Source organism: Melospiza georgiana, chromosome 2 (assembly GCF_028018845.1).
Source record: "Melospiza georgiana isolate bMelGeo1 chromosome 2, bMelGeo1.pri, whole genome shotgun sequence".
NCBI lineage: Eukaryota > Metazoa > Chordata > Aves > Passeriformes > Passerellidae > Melospiza > Melospiza georgiana.
Window position 1 is genome coordinate 101,005,004 of NC_080431.1, and position 14,415 is coordinate 101,019,418.

At 42.8% G+C, this 14,415-nt stretch overlaps 1 protein-coding gene across 2 annotated transcripts in view; it reads right to left on the bottom strand.

Annotated features, from left to right (window-relative positions):
• ARHGAP6 (Rho GTPase activating protein 6) overlaps positions 1 to 14,415 on the bottom strand; it is a 313,488-nt gene that overhangs the window by 147,436 nt on the left and 151,637 nt on the right. Inside the window, exon 1 of one of the 2 annotated variants that reach the window (XM_058018516.1) lies at positions 12,020 to 12,085. The exons of the other annotated variant lie outside the window; for it this stretch is intronic. Within the exon in view, the coding sequence (XP_057874499.1) occupies positions 12,020 to 12,064 (45 nt within the window). The 5' untranslated portion in view covers positions 12,065 to 12,085. Of the gene's footprint in view, positions 1 to 12,019; positions 12,086 to 14,415 lie in introns of those variants that run through there. 2 annotated transcript variants of the gene reach the window in all.

Sequence of the window (14,415 nt, forward strand, 5' to 3'; positions counted from 1 at the left end):
TATTACCATTAGTGGGGAAAAAAGCTTCATGGGAGAAAACAGCAAGATGAATCACCAAGAACATAACAAGGTTATTTGTGAAAAGCAAGGAAATACGTACACACTCTATTACACATTATTGCTTCTAAATGCACCAAAATGCATTAAGCACTTTACAGAACAAGCTATGTACAAACTCTGCTCTTGTCAGTTTATAAATCTGGCTTCATAAACACTGAAACCATCCTCACCCCTTGTCAAGCAGCCATGTGACTGCTGGCATTTTCAGAAGCAATGACTGAAATCTGCTCTCTGTTTTGAAGTTTGTTTTACACCAGACCTCGGGAGCAGAGCTGCACCGTTTCAGAAAACTTCACTAATATATACTGTAAAGAAAATACTCATCCATGTAAAATGAAACCTTGACTTGGCCTGGCCTTGCACACTTAGGAGAGAGGCAGTGTTAGACAAGAGATCAAACCTACATGTGTCTCAAACACACAAGAATAACACACACAATGCTATGACAATCTGTAAGGACAAGGGGAAAAACCAAAGCAGTCATTTTAACATCAATCTTTGGAGCTGAAGGTCTATCTGAATTTGAAGAGTTCAAACCAAAGCCCCACCTTGCAAAAGGACACCAGCAAAATTAAAGTAAATATAATTAATAAATGGCAACAGCATGAAGATCTGAGCTCTACCAGCCCTAAATTGGGAGAATGTGTATTATCAAATTACACACATAACTTGGGAAAAGTGATAAACCTTGTTATTTCCTGTAAATTTTAGTGAAAGGGACACTCTAATCTGCAAAGCCTCACACATTTAAGTCAATAGTTATTAATAGTCAATGTATGGTATTATGTGGTATATAGAAAATCGATCAAAAAGTATAAATATTCCAACAGAAATCATACAAAATGAGTTAGGCTGATAAATGTGCTCTGCACAGCATTTTTATTAAAAATTGTTGCCCATGATCTACAGAGCATGTGTACTTCCTGATAGTTCATTTTCTCACTTTCCTGCAAGAGAAAGCATTTAAGAGAACTTTAAAATAAGCAATACATAAGAAACCACCATCAGAAACATGATAGTAAAGGAAAGGAATTCAATAATACTTCTTCAGCTGGAATTTCAGGCATGAATTCTACATAAAGAGGAAATGACTTAAACAACTAGTGCAAAATATACTAAGATATAAGTAAACTCTGCTTAATATTGCATGCTAGCTAAAAGAACAGACACTCTATTTGCAGGCATAGGTAATAATTGTAAGGACTTCCTGGCAATAATAGTTCTTGTCAAACACTTTGATGTTATGCCCGAGAGAGATGAAAAAAAAAAAGCAACAGCAGCTTGTTACTAATCAGATTTCCTCCCTGTGCGCATTTTAGTTACTCTTTATTTAGGGTAGGGCAGAAACACTGTCCCCTTCACCTTTTTCAATCTTGCTGAGAGAAAAGGACTTGCAACAGCACAGAATTGTTTTGCTGCACAGCAACAATTACTGGGTATTATCTGGCAATGCCACACAAGAAAGAAAAAAGCCTCAGCTGGCCAGATGAACAGGGCCAGCTCCTAGTAAAAGTATATTTTCAAATTCAGCTGTACAGACCTCAAAGTTGCTGAAAGACACTATATTTGACAGTCAGCCAAGTAATTCTTTCCCATCACTTCACAGAAGATGACTAAAGGCACCTATGACATATTTAAGGGCACAAAAATAGTTCATGCTTACCTGGGTTTGAGAAAGCCTGCACCAACAAAAATACATAGTGGGATGACTGTACATGGATGATGGAAATGCAGGAAGGAAAAATGATACAAACTTGCGTGACAACACAGTATTGACAAAATTAAGGTCACAGCCGTGTAGCAAGGGCCTCAGTCTTGACTCAAGTTCAGCCTAATTTAGAGACCAACAGGCACAATGGCAATATTAACTCATGGCCAGAAATGCTGTTCTAATACTGAAGGATTTAAATACTCCCCAGCCATTGTGTATACTTCTAGGAAGTAAAACACGTAATTCAGCATCACTCACAATAAACTATCCAAAATCATGCAGAGAGACTCAGTAGCTGGAGACTCACAAATTTCGCATAGAAAGGAGTGCTTTCAAGACTACAGTGCTATCAGAAAATAAAGATTTGCAAGGACCACTTCCAAAGCCATGAATCACCTGTAGTGGGACAACCATTGTTCATTAGAGAACTCACAGCAGGGAGAATGCCTCCCCAAAAAAATACAGTTAGCCAGAAGGGAAATCATCAACTGATCAGCATCCAAAAAGGACAAGACCATCTCTTCTGTAAAGAAATATAAACAACTCTTTTTGTTACAATAAAGTAACAAAAACATTTGACAAAGTAATGTACAATGTACAGAGGACTGCACAGTTCGCTCTTTTTACCCCTTTTCTCCTCTGTATTTCTGACTGAGGTTAATTCTGCCCTCTTGCAACATTTTATCATAGTAAATTCCTAAAATTTAGGAATTCGACATTGCTTCACATGGGCTGTGCATTCATGCATGGAAAACCTTGACTAAAATGCAGATACATTGTAGAAGAAGACAGGTGAGGGGTAATGAAGCTCAAAAATTTGCATTTAATTAGTCCATTCTCCTGTGGCCTCAGACTGAATTTCAGATTTACATCAATCTAAATCGAACCTTGCGAATACAGTTCAGGGTAAGACATGCAAAAATAAAAAAATTTAAAAACCAAAAGTATTTATAGAGAAATTGAGGCCTCAGTAACTCTGAAAACAAAGCTCATCACTAGCAACTTCATTTCTTCCAGCCACAGTGTCCAGCTATGGGCTCACTCAGCCACAAGGAAACAAAGCAGCCCAGAATGATGCACCAGCAAGACCCTTACCCAAAAGGCAAAATTGTGTGTCCAGAATCACAACTGAGCAGGAGTTCACCTTCTGCTGAAGAAGGACTGTGAACTGCCCCTGGAAATCCCAGTGGCTTTAAATCCAAACCCACCAGGTCATGCTGAGAGCTGGACTGACCCATGCACATGTGTGACACTGCAGTTTTCACTCCTGGAAAACTTCGGCTTGTGTCCATCACGCACAGCTGGGAGTGAGTGGTGCAATTCTCAGGTGCTCACAGTCTGTGTCACAGCTGGCTGTCATCTCCTGTGCTCCTCCAACAGCAGCTCAGGTAATTCAGCTCCTGAGGTCACAAGGACACGGCTCAGCAGCTCCCCTGCTCCTGAGCTAAACAGAGGTGTTGGAATGTCCTGCCTGTCACCAGATAATGCTGAGAGCTATGCATGTGCATCTCTCCAGTGAAAACCCACCAAACCCACCACTGAGACATGAACCTGGGCTCAAGACATGAACATTTTGCATCTCTCACGGCAGGGGCAGCCCATGTGCTTCTCAAGGGTTGAAACAAAACCCCCTGGTCATTGCTGCTGCTTGTGCAAGACACTGCAGACACCACAAGAAGAGATTCAGCAGCTACAGCTCTGAAGGATGTGCACCCTCCAGTTAAAAGCCAAGCCATGTACTTCCCCTCCTGCCACCTGTTCCTGCCATTTGTCCAGATGTGCTCAGAGGACAGAACAGGCTGAAAACTCTGCAACAAAAACGTTCATAAAGGAGACCACAGAAACACACATCTGGGAGAGGAAGCAACCAGCTAATTGGGGGTTCCTCAATTACTCATAGGGATCTCTGCCTGCAAACAAGAAAACCCCTCTGACATTCTACCAAAAGTTCCTCAGTGCCATACTCTACAGTAAAATAAATCACTCAGTTTTATTTAAGATAACGTTCATAGAAATTGGGAATATTTCCAACATTCAATATGTGCAGCTACAAAATCTGACATTTAAAGGGATACATAATAACAGTATGCAAATATTAATGACAGCCTGCAGTGATACAGAACAAGAGCAATTTACCACAAAAGAAAAAAATAAACATTTAAGGCCAGAGTACCAGTTAAAGGATGGTTTTATCCAGAGGGTCACAGGAATGTGAGACAATCTGCCAAGGGAAATGGAGGGTGTGGCCTCTGCACAAAGTTGGACTCCACATCTGTTTCATGAGCTGGGATATATTTCAGCAAGAACAGGACTAGGCAGCAAGTACCTATGGTTTGTTTTCTTCCAGCACAATTTGTTTATGGTTAGCTGTTTGCTTTTTTTTTTTTTTTTTTTTTTTTTTTGGTATGTAGAAATAGCTCTAAATACTGTGCTTATTCAAAACCCCATCTGAAAAGCAGAAATACATTTTCAAGTTTTTAAGCAAGCTTAATCAAACAATGATCTTCAGATTCTTTTCCACAGCTTGTGTTTAAACAAAGTGCTTTGCAAGCCTCAAGATCTTTATTAATAGGACCAGACCAGAAAAAATACAGTAATCACACAAATGAGAATTTCAGCCAGCAAAGATACTGGATCCAAATGCCAAGTCACGTATAGATGAGTGTAACAGAACCTTTTACAAACTAACAGGAAAAAGGGAAAAAAATACTCATCATTAAACAACATTTAACTTAGGTGTCTGCATCAAACCTGACATCCCAAACAACACAACTGACTTTGTAAATATTTAGAACTTTGCAAGTATTATACCTTTATCAACATCAAAAGAAGACAACAGCAAGTTTCAGGAGATTAGACAGGCCAAAGTCTGGGTGCTACAGTTATACAAGATGCTCGATTTCAAAGAAATTGATCATCTACAGTAAACAGTGAAGACTGGCTCTAATCTACTGTAGTTACATAGAACTGTAGTAGTTATAAAATCACAGGATCATCATCTATCTTCATGGCAGCACAGCAAAAGTGACTGATAATCAGATTCACATAAACTAATGCACAAAAGTATGAGGTATTATTTAGAAGTAAACAATTCAATTGTATGATGTAATAGCAACAGCCTCCAGTATAATTTCCACAGCTTCAATCACCTGTTTCAAAAATGCAAAGCATCCATGTATGAAATAACAGCAGGCAGTTAAGATCAGCACTTACTCTTCCTGCATACCTGAGGGCACCACAGCCTGAAAAACCCAAACTTTACTCAGGTTGCCCTTAGCAACTGAACACTAAATACAGTCTATTTAAGTACTGCTGTAATATTCAATTTTCCATCAGCATATCATAACATTTTTTGCTTTAGTAGAGAATATATTCAGAAAATCCTTTTAAATGTGAGCTATCAATAACACTTAGATAGTAAGCATTAGAAAGAAAAAACATTACTTACCTTTCTTTTTTAGTCAGCCATGCCTGATAAGATCCAGGTATCTCCCAAGGGAGCACTAAGGTTTGACACCCCTTTAGAGAAACTTAATGTGAACCATGTGGACTTGTCAGCCAAGGCATGCTACAGAAAGGCTGTCAGATTCTTTTTGTAAGCAGTACAATGCATGCAGACCTCCTTTATTCCCTAGACAAATAAAAGCCATTTCACTCCATGAAGTGAAATGTCTTTCTATATTCTCGAATGTCATAGAAAGGCAGCAATAGTGTGGAATTTGAACTCTGAGTACATCTTTTCCAAGTCACTAAGAGTTCATCTGTATTTCTGCCACAGGTAGAGGTATTCCTTTAGAACAAGAGCAGCAAACACACCTAGCCCAGAAATAGTAGTGCGTAAACAACAGAGGTCCTTAGTAGACAAATGAAAGAAGTTCAAAAATCCCTGCTTACATGATAGCATGTAAACCAGAGTATTCCTTAGGTGTCATTTTCATTTGAGATTTAAATTCTAAATACACATGAAATTTTGAAGAGCTGTAGCCAGCAAAACTACTTTACTAAATATAACTCTACAGAAACAAATCTCCTGAGTAAGTAAATTTCCTTCCTCACAGTTGTACACAGACATTTGTGCATAAAAGGTAACCAATTTGCAACTGAAGATAAATACAAGTAGAACCAACTACCTAAATATATCTGTGCCCTCAATCATCTTCCATTTACTTCACTCTTCAGGCTGAAAGAAGTGTGAAGACACATCTGCAAATTTCAAAAAGCTTCTGGAAAACAGAACTGGAATACAAACCATCAGCTTGTGTGGGGAATATTGACTAGGTGGAGCTCAACATTTTTACTTCAGGGTAGTTCTGTATTCACACCACCATCATACCTGAACAATCTCTAAAGACTAGCACGTTTGCACACACAGGTTCTTTAGGAAGAAAAGTATTTCCATAGGGGAAGAAATAATTGAAAAGGACCAGAGAACAGCCTTGCTCTAAAGTCACCAATAAAGGACATAACAGAGACTGAAATCCTCATCTTGCACTTCATCTACATGGCTAAGCTTCGTTCCAGGCACAGGTGCTGATTTTAGCCACACATGACCTTGCTGCTCAGGCAGAGCTGAGCCCAAAACATCACCATGAAGCTTTGCAGAGGACTGGTGCTGGTTGATTCAGTCTTCTCCTGGAGAAGCTGTATAAGCATAAACCTTCCTGGGGAAGGGGAAGCACACCACCACACCTGAGCCTAATGGTTGTGCGCCCCTCTGCAGAGAAACCCTGAAGATCCCCTCACGTGGGAGTTTTGTTAAACAGCATCTTTGCAAGTACTACTACAAGAACTGTAATTGCTCTGCAGGGACAGATTATGCTAGAGATAAACTGAATAAAGGGAAGCTTTACCTCCTGCTGTCTATACACAGGGTGGCCACTTTTCTCTGTACTTTAGGCCACTTTTATTTCCGCACAGTGTCTGGGAGCAGACTAATAAACCACATCAGTGTGGCTCTGCACCTAACCTAGCAAGTCCTGCCCAACTCCACCTGCATCTGCCCCCATCTTGTCCTGCACATGAGAGGAAGAACAGTGATACCCACATGTCAGTAAGAGCTCCCAGAATACATGAGGTGTACAACAGCTATAAAAAAATAGAATCTGATCAGAATGGAAATCTACTTCCTGTAACTTTTTTAAATCCTGTGACACACACCAGCCCCTTGCTTCCTGGATTCCAGCTCTTTGGTGTTAACTCATGGCCACTTTGCATAGCAGATAAAAAACAGCTGGACTCACTTCAATTCCATCAATCCCAGTCAAAGCTTGGTCTTGGTGTTCATACTGAGTGACAAAGAGAGCTCACTTCCTATATTTATACATGCTCTTTAGAGATTAGCAATAAAAGTACTTTCAAACGTTGCAGAAGTGCAAGCATGAGTCACCACTGTCACTGGGAATTTCACCCAAATGAAGAATGAAGCACTGGGCTCAACATTGCTCAGAAATCATATTCCTCCTTCCAAAAAATCCAACGTGCATAAGGTGAGATAAGTCCTTGACAAATAAAATCCAAGAATCAGATGCCAGAAATCTGACATTTAACTATTCCTCTACTGCTAATTGCCTCTTCTGTAGCTTGTTTATTTGGTGAATTTGATAGTTTTCTTCAAAATTTCCTAATTTGAAAACAACACCTACAGAGCAATTAAACCTCCTGAACAAGTTAACTCTGCTTGTGACTATTCAGGATAGGAGAAAATAGGCAGCTACCTTTTGTGAAGTAGAGATGTTTAAGATTTTTTGATGGGCAGGAACTTACTCTCCAGCCCACAGCCTGTCCTTAACCTCACGAAACCTAAGCACAAAAATACACTATGACTGATCTGGGTACACACTGGCCCAGCCTGGTCCTGTGCTGTTTCTTGCTGGCAAGACTGTTGGCAAGAGAGAGAAACCAGTCAAATGGTCTAGGTGAAGACAGCATTCTTATTAGTCCAGTAAAATAAATTAGTTGTAGGATTTCCCACAATTATGGTAACAAGCGTGGTCTGCTTGTGGCATGTAAGTTTGTTGTTAAAACCCATGAGTGGCTGAAGTCATAAGGCAATGTGTCCTGAAATCAGAAACACAAGGAACTGTCTTTAAAAGAGGATTCTTGCAAAACACAAGCAAGCCCACAGGAGGATGGCAGTGCTTGGGTCCTCTTCCCAAGGAGATTTTTACCATTCCAGTTTACAGCTTTACAGCATCACCACCAATCTTGGTACTCCACCTTGAATTATTCTAATATCTAATTCTTAGTTATCATTAGTACAACTGGAATACTGGAGGAAAATGTGTGTTATCCTCTTTTTACTCCCTCTGTGCTCCAGAAAGCAGGAGGTTTCCTAGTGTCATAGTTTCCAGTGAAAACTGCTTCTTCTGTTTTCTCCATCCTTCCATGCAGCCTCGTGGATTTAAGACACTAACGAGGGAGCAGCAAGTCTGCCTATCAGCCCAGCAAGGGTCAGCTGGGCACAGGCTGAGCAAACACACAATGCAGTGCCCCAAACACTGCTGGAGGCTGGGAAAAAACCTTCTTTTCTCAAAATACTCTCCAATGTCTGAATCTGAGGTGAGAAGCTTAAACCAACTCAAAGTTGTTGTCCAAGGACTCACATATCCCTTCCACTCTGGATGCCAGAACACTCAATTTTTGGCCCCAAGAAAGTCTCATATTTTCTCCTTAGATGAATTCCCCAAGGTATCTCTCAAGCCATGGCAGCCACTTCCAAATCCCAGCTCCTCCCCATTTTCTCATATTCCCTGGTGAAAGACAGTCACAGTTTCCTCATCAGGGTAAAATGTCCTTTCCCTTGAGGGAAATCCTTTCTGGTAAATGTTTCAAGACAAAACAAGATTAAAGATATTACACTAAGATTAAAATGACTATATCCAAACCAGATCATTCTCCAATCTTTCTGCTTTGAACCACTGAGGGACCGGCTGATTGGGCAACAGCTGAGGCTGTTTTGAGTCTTTTTGTCACAGGAAAAAATTCTACATCTCAAGTAACCAATGGATCTCTCTGATGTTTTAGCCAAAATACACGACGCAGCTTTTTAGTTCCCCCATAAAGCTACTAAGATGGAGGGGGGGAAAAAAAAGAATTTAGCAATAAACAAAAAGAAATCCCAAGTCAGAAAGGTGACCATCCCTTTTAATGAAACTATAGAAAACTGTTCCTGGAACATTTGGAGATTTTAGTATCAGTTACAAACACCATGATACCAAAAAGAGCTTTTAATTCAGAGTAATTCAGCCAGATCATTAATGTACAGATAAATTAACCCATGTCTAAAAAATAAAGAGTTCAGTTTGGCCAGGCAACATACATCAAGAATGAGATATTATTTACCTTTCTCTAAGTTTTAATACAAATGTCATCTAAACATATAAGAAAGGTAAAAGAGTCTTTGGACTAATGAAACGATATGAGGAGGGAAAAAAATTGTTTCTCTAATCTAATGCAAGTATAACTGTCTCCCAGTCTGCATTTTGGTTTGTTTTTCTTACACCTACTCCTTTAATAACATATTTTTTTTCATTTTCAACTGGCTGGTTTCTTTTAATTTACTTTTCACTGAAAACAATATTTCAGCATATTAAAATGACCTCTTTGCCTAGAGGAGTTTTTAGGTAAGTCAACACCAATGCCGAGTTCAGAATGGAACTGTGACATAATTATCAGTCATTCCACTCTCACTTAACACACACAGGATCCAATGTGCTATAGGTGATGGGATCATAGCCACTGACATAACAGTCTTAAGCTATTAAGTCTGTGTTTGCATAAGCTATGCTTGCAAACACACTAGGAAGCCACAGAATCACAGTGCCATCCCTGTTGATTTATGGCTACATTATTGTGTTGCACTGGCTGTAGCACACTGCAGAGCTCAGGGGCTGGTACAGCGGATGGAATGCCCAAACAACACGAATTTTCCAAGTTTAGCTGACTCTAGCTTGGTCCTGAGGCTCAAATACCCTCCAAGCTGAGAAGCACCAGGAGCACATTCCCCAGTTCAGCATCACCTGAACAAATGCTGTTTCCCATGATCAGTCCACCCTGAGACACGAAGCAAAGCAAACAACTGGGAAGACTGGGAAACTGCCTTCAGAAGCACAGTGCTGTCTGGAACGAAGATGCCAGTGCAGATGCTTCCTTTTATGAAAACCATGAAATTCAAATTATCAGTCCTGAAAATCAGAAGAGAAGCTCACCACAGAAATCACTATAATTTCTTCTGCCAATAAATTAATGGCTATTAAATGCTATAACACTGCATAATTTTTATTTCACAGTTATCAAAACAATCCAAGAACTTGATTTGTATTTACACCATGCAACTACTTAATGAGAACGGTACTTCACTACATTTAAGCAGTAATTACTAAGGTTCAATACAAGAAAGCTCTACAGTCTTAGTTCATCATCAAGTCAACACACTTTTCATCTCATCTAGGTTTTCACAGACTCCATGTTAAGCCTGGATTATGCACAGCATCCAGACCCCAATTCTCCAGGCAAGCCAGTGATATAAACTATAAATGTCACTTACCTCCAAGATATAACTATGTGTTGCGACTTCATCATTGAAATATATCCTAAAATAGTAAAACAAACTTTGAAGTTTCATTCTCAGGTGTGCAATTTCCCTTTTGCTGCGATATACAGCAATCAAAGACCAGGGGTTTTGTCAAAGGGGCAATGGTCATCCGATATGGCTGGCCATCCTTCTTCCCTTGCATGCCTGCTGTCCTGAATTCAATGCACTACCTGCTGTTGGCTCCAAGCATGAAACAGGACTGATACGCAACTGACAGAAACAATAATGTGTTTGCAACTAGTAGTTAATGGCAGACTGACAAGCACAATCACAGGAAGTAATAAAAGTTTCATGGTGCTAGCACGTGACGTGACTAGCAGTGGTCACCACATCGAAATACTCACGGCACCATTACCCTGCTGAAAGAGTGGTTCCAATTTGTTTGGTGTATGACAACAAGAGTCCTGATGAAATCACTATCACTACAAAGGTATTTGTTTCTATTAACTAATTTAGCTAACTTACCATTACCTCTAAAAACTCATATTACTACAGCAGCTGAATGCACTAACACCTACAGTTGAGTGGGTACAAAAATATGTATAGAGACAGACATTAAACCTGCTGCCCAAAAAAACCCAAGTAGTCTCTTCCAAATTGTTTACACAAGGTTTTAAAATAAAAGAGTGTATAAAAAGAAGTTTAATTTCATGTCCAATACTGAAGGAATCAAAGTGAAGCGCGTAAAAAAACAAGCACATCGCAGTGTGTCCCGTAATTGATACAATTAAATATCCATCAACCCATCCCGCCAATCCAGCCGCCGTGCTCCCAGGACCAGCGAGGCAAGCCTGCTCCGACTGACAATTCCCACACAACTTTAACAACAGCAATAAAAGTATTCATCACTGACATGGGTGCAAACGAGAGCGGCACCAGCCCTCGCATGCAATAGCAATAACTCGTGCTGGAGTTTATTTATGACTTCAGGAGAGGAGGCAGCTGGCTGTTTTTACGCGGCTTTTTTTTTTTTTTTTTTTTTTTTTTTTTTTTTTTTTTTTACCCGCCGGAGCAAACGAGAAAATGCTCCTAATAAGGCTGGTGGAAGTGCAGCGGCTTTTCAACAGGACCAGCTCTCATGAAGGAAATTAAATAAAGTAGGGTGTTATTATCGGAACCGCCGCGGGAGCGGAGCCGGAACCAGCCACCGAGAGCCCTGCCGGCGCTGGGCTCACCCCAGCCCGCGGACGGGAGAAGGGCAGCGGGGCCGGACCCGGGGCTCCCCCGATAGCCCTGCCGGTGCAGGGCTCACCCCAGCACCAGGACAGGACAAGGGCAGCGGGGCCGGACCCAGGGCTCCCGGGATCCCCGAGCCGGAGCGCCCCGCTACCCCGGGGAGAGGCGGCACCGCCACCGCTCCGGCCGGCTGCAGCCCGGCTGCCCCGCATCGCCCGCTCCTTTATTAATTAAAATATATATATTTTATGTCATCTCCAGCAAAGCGCGACACTCCCAGGTAGGAAAGCGGGGAAAGCCTCCAGCTCAGCGCCGTGCCTGCAGGCTGCGCGCATCGAGTCCCCGCCGGGGCAGGACTGCAGCCGCCTCCCCCTGACCCGCGGCTCCGCGCCTGTGCGGACGGACAGACGGACGCTCCCACACCCCACGGCACACGTGGGCGCCCCGGTCCGCGCAGCCCCCCCCGCCCCGGCACTCACCGCGTAGCGCAGCGCCGGCCTCTCGCTGAACACCGAGTCCCCCATGGGCGCGAACGGGCGGGCGGCGGCGCCGCTCCCTGCACCCGGGCGCCGCTGGGCACTGCCCCCGACCCGCCGTCCGCCGCAGCGCTGGGCTCCCGCCCGGCAGCCCGCGGCCCCCGGCGCTCCTCCTCGTAACTCCCGCCCGCGGCCCGCCCCCGGCTGTCCCCACCCCGCGGCGGGAGCCGGCAGCCCCTCGGCAGAGCCGGGCGGCAGCGGCAGGAGGCGGCTCCCGGCGCTGCCTGAGGGGCGGCGGTTTCGCTTCTCCCGCCCAGCGCTCAGCCCGGCGCACCTGCGAGCCCTCCCCGCACGGGCGGCTCCGTTCCCGGCTCCGTTCCCGGCTCCGGCCCTCCCGGGCGGACCCCGACGCCGGCTCGGGGCCCCGCGGAGCCGCCCCGCTGTGCCGAGCCCCGGCTGCCCGGCAGCGGCGGCTCCAGCCAGCCCGTCCCACAGCCCCCGACAAACCGCACCAGCCCCCGGCAGCACCGGCGGCGAGGAACCTGGTCCTGCAGGCGAGGAGCTAAAGGTGAAGGAGAGAGGGACAAATAAAACATAACTTTCCTGTTCATGGTTTTACAGTGCGTACTTTCAGTGAACTGGCTCGTGATTCTTTAACACGTAGACTTTCAAAACAAAATGCTATGTCATGGCATATTTGTTATTTCATAAATGTGTCTTTACACAAACTGTAGAAGATCAAACACATTCTGAAGGAAAATTGCATTCTGCTGTGTTATATAATTAGTAGTGACTTCTGTGTGACTTGCCTGGGGAGATTATTCCATCAATGGAAGTGTTTAAAGATGTATAAACCTCCCCCAGCTACGCATAGCCTAGGCCAGGCTATATGTTTCCTGAGCCCTCTTTCACCCTTATAATCATTTTTAAATGCCCTGTACAAATTTTGGTAAGGGCAGCAACCCCCCCAGTTACTCTCAGCTGTTCTCTGAGAAAGTGGCCTTATCCTAGTGCTGCATGACATAAATGGAATTCATCAGTTTCCAACCTACAATCTAGGCAAATCCTACTAGTCCATCACATTATCTCAGAACACAGGTAGCACAGTACTTTAGGGGAAAAGGAGAAGGTATTTTGAGAAAAAAAAAAATGTGTACAATATCATAAAATATATTCTGGAAAGATAAACCAGTTGAGTCAAAGTTTTTATGTGCTCTGATGCTGATGTACTGTACTCAACAAGCTTCCAGTTATGGATCTTCCATGGATCTTAATCCCTATTGCAGAGGAAATAATCTTTAAGTGTTCCCATGGACAGTCAACTTGGCATGAACAAAGAACACAGTATCTGCATTTACCAATAAAGTCCATTTTTGTCTCTTGGGTGAACAATCTGTGCTACTCCCCTTCCTGGAAAACAAGGCAGGGTAGATACTTGAGCAGTTGCAGAGCATCTATTGGAAAGCAGCACCCAACAGAAAGAAACCTTATATAACAAACTTCAAATCATCAGAATCTCCAGGCAGGTAGGCGGGAGAAAAAAGGGTAAAAAAATAAAACCCTGAATGTCTGTTTTTCTCTTCTATATTTCTACTTCTTATTTCAAGGAGATGTTTTCAGTTGGGAACTCTGCATATATCATATGCTCTGATTCCCAGTTTGTCTGCTCTGCAGGTTTGACCACAGAAAGTAGATGAGCAAGATGGGAAGAGGTTTGCAGGATTTCTAGGCTCAAGTTCTATACCATCACCAGCTTCTTCTAACCACAGATGCAATGCAAAAGAAAATGGAAAACATTGCAAAAGGATTAAAACAGAGGTGTTATTTCTAATAAATACCCCAAGGTGAAAAGAATAAAAGGAGAGCAGAGCCCCCATGGTAGAGAAGGTAGAGAAGCAGCAAACCAGTAAAGGGAGAGATGCAAAACTTAAAGAAAACAGAGTAATTCATGGAAAGGGGAAAAAACAGGAAGGTAAAGAATGCCCTAGAGGGAGAAGTCAGAGAGGGGAAGGACTAAAGGTGAAATTTCGCAGGTCAAACTTGTTTGGCTTAGAAACTCATTGCCACTGAAAAGGAGAGTCTGCCTCCCATTAACCCTCTTCATCCCCCTCTCCCAGGCACACACTGCCACCACCTCCCTTCCCTCTGCCTCCGTGCTTCTCACAAACCAATACAGCAAATGAAGCACACACCTTGCTTTCCATTTAGCAGACTGATTCAGCCCTCTGAGGGAGGAGATGACTGCCAGAGCTGGCACAAAAGAAATCTGGAGACTGTCTAGTTGGGAGTAGGATACTGGGGGCAGATGAAGAGCATGCATGGAAGTGCTTTGCAATAATAACAGGTTGTTACATTAGTGCAGCTAAGATTAAAAATAAAGAATACATGATAAGGAAACT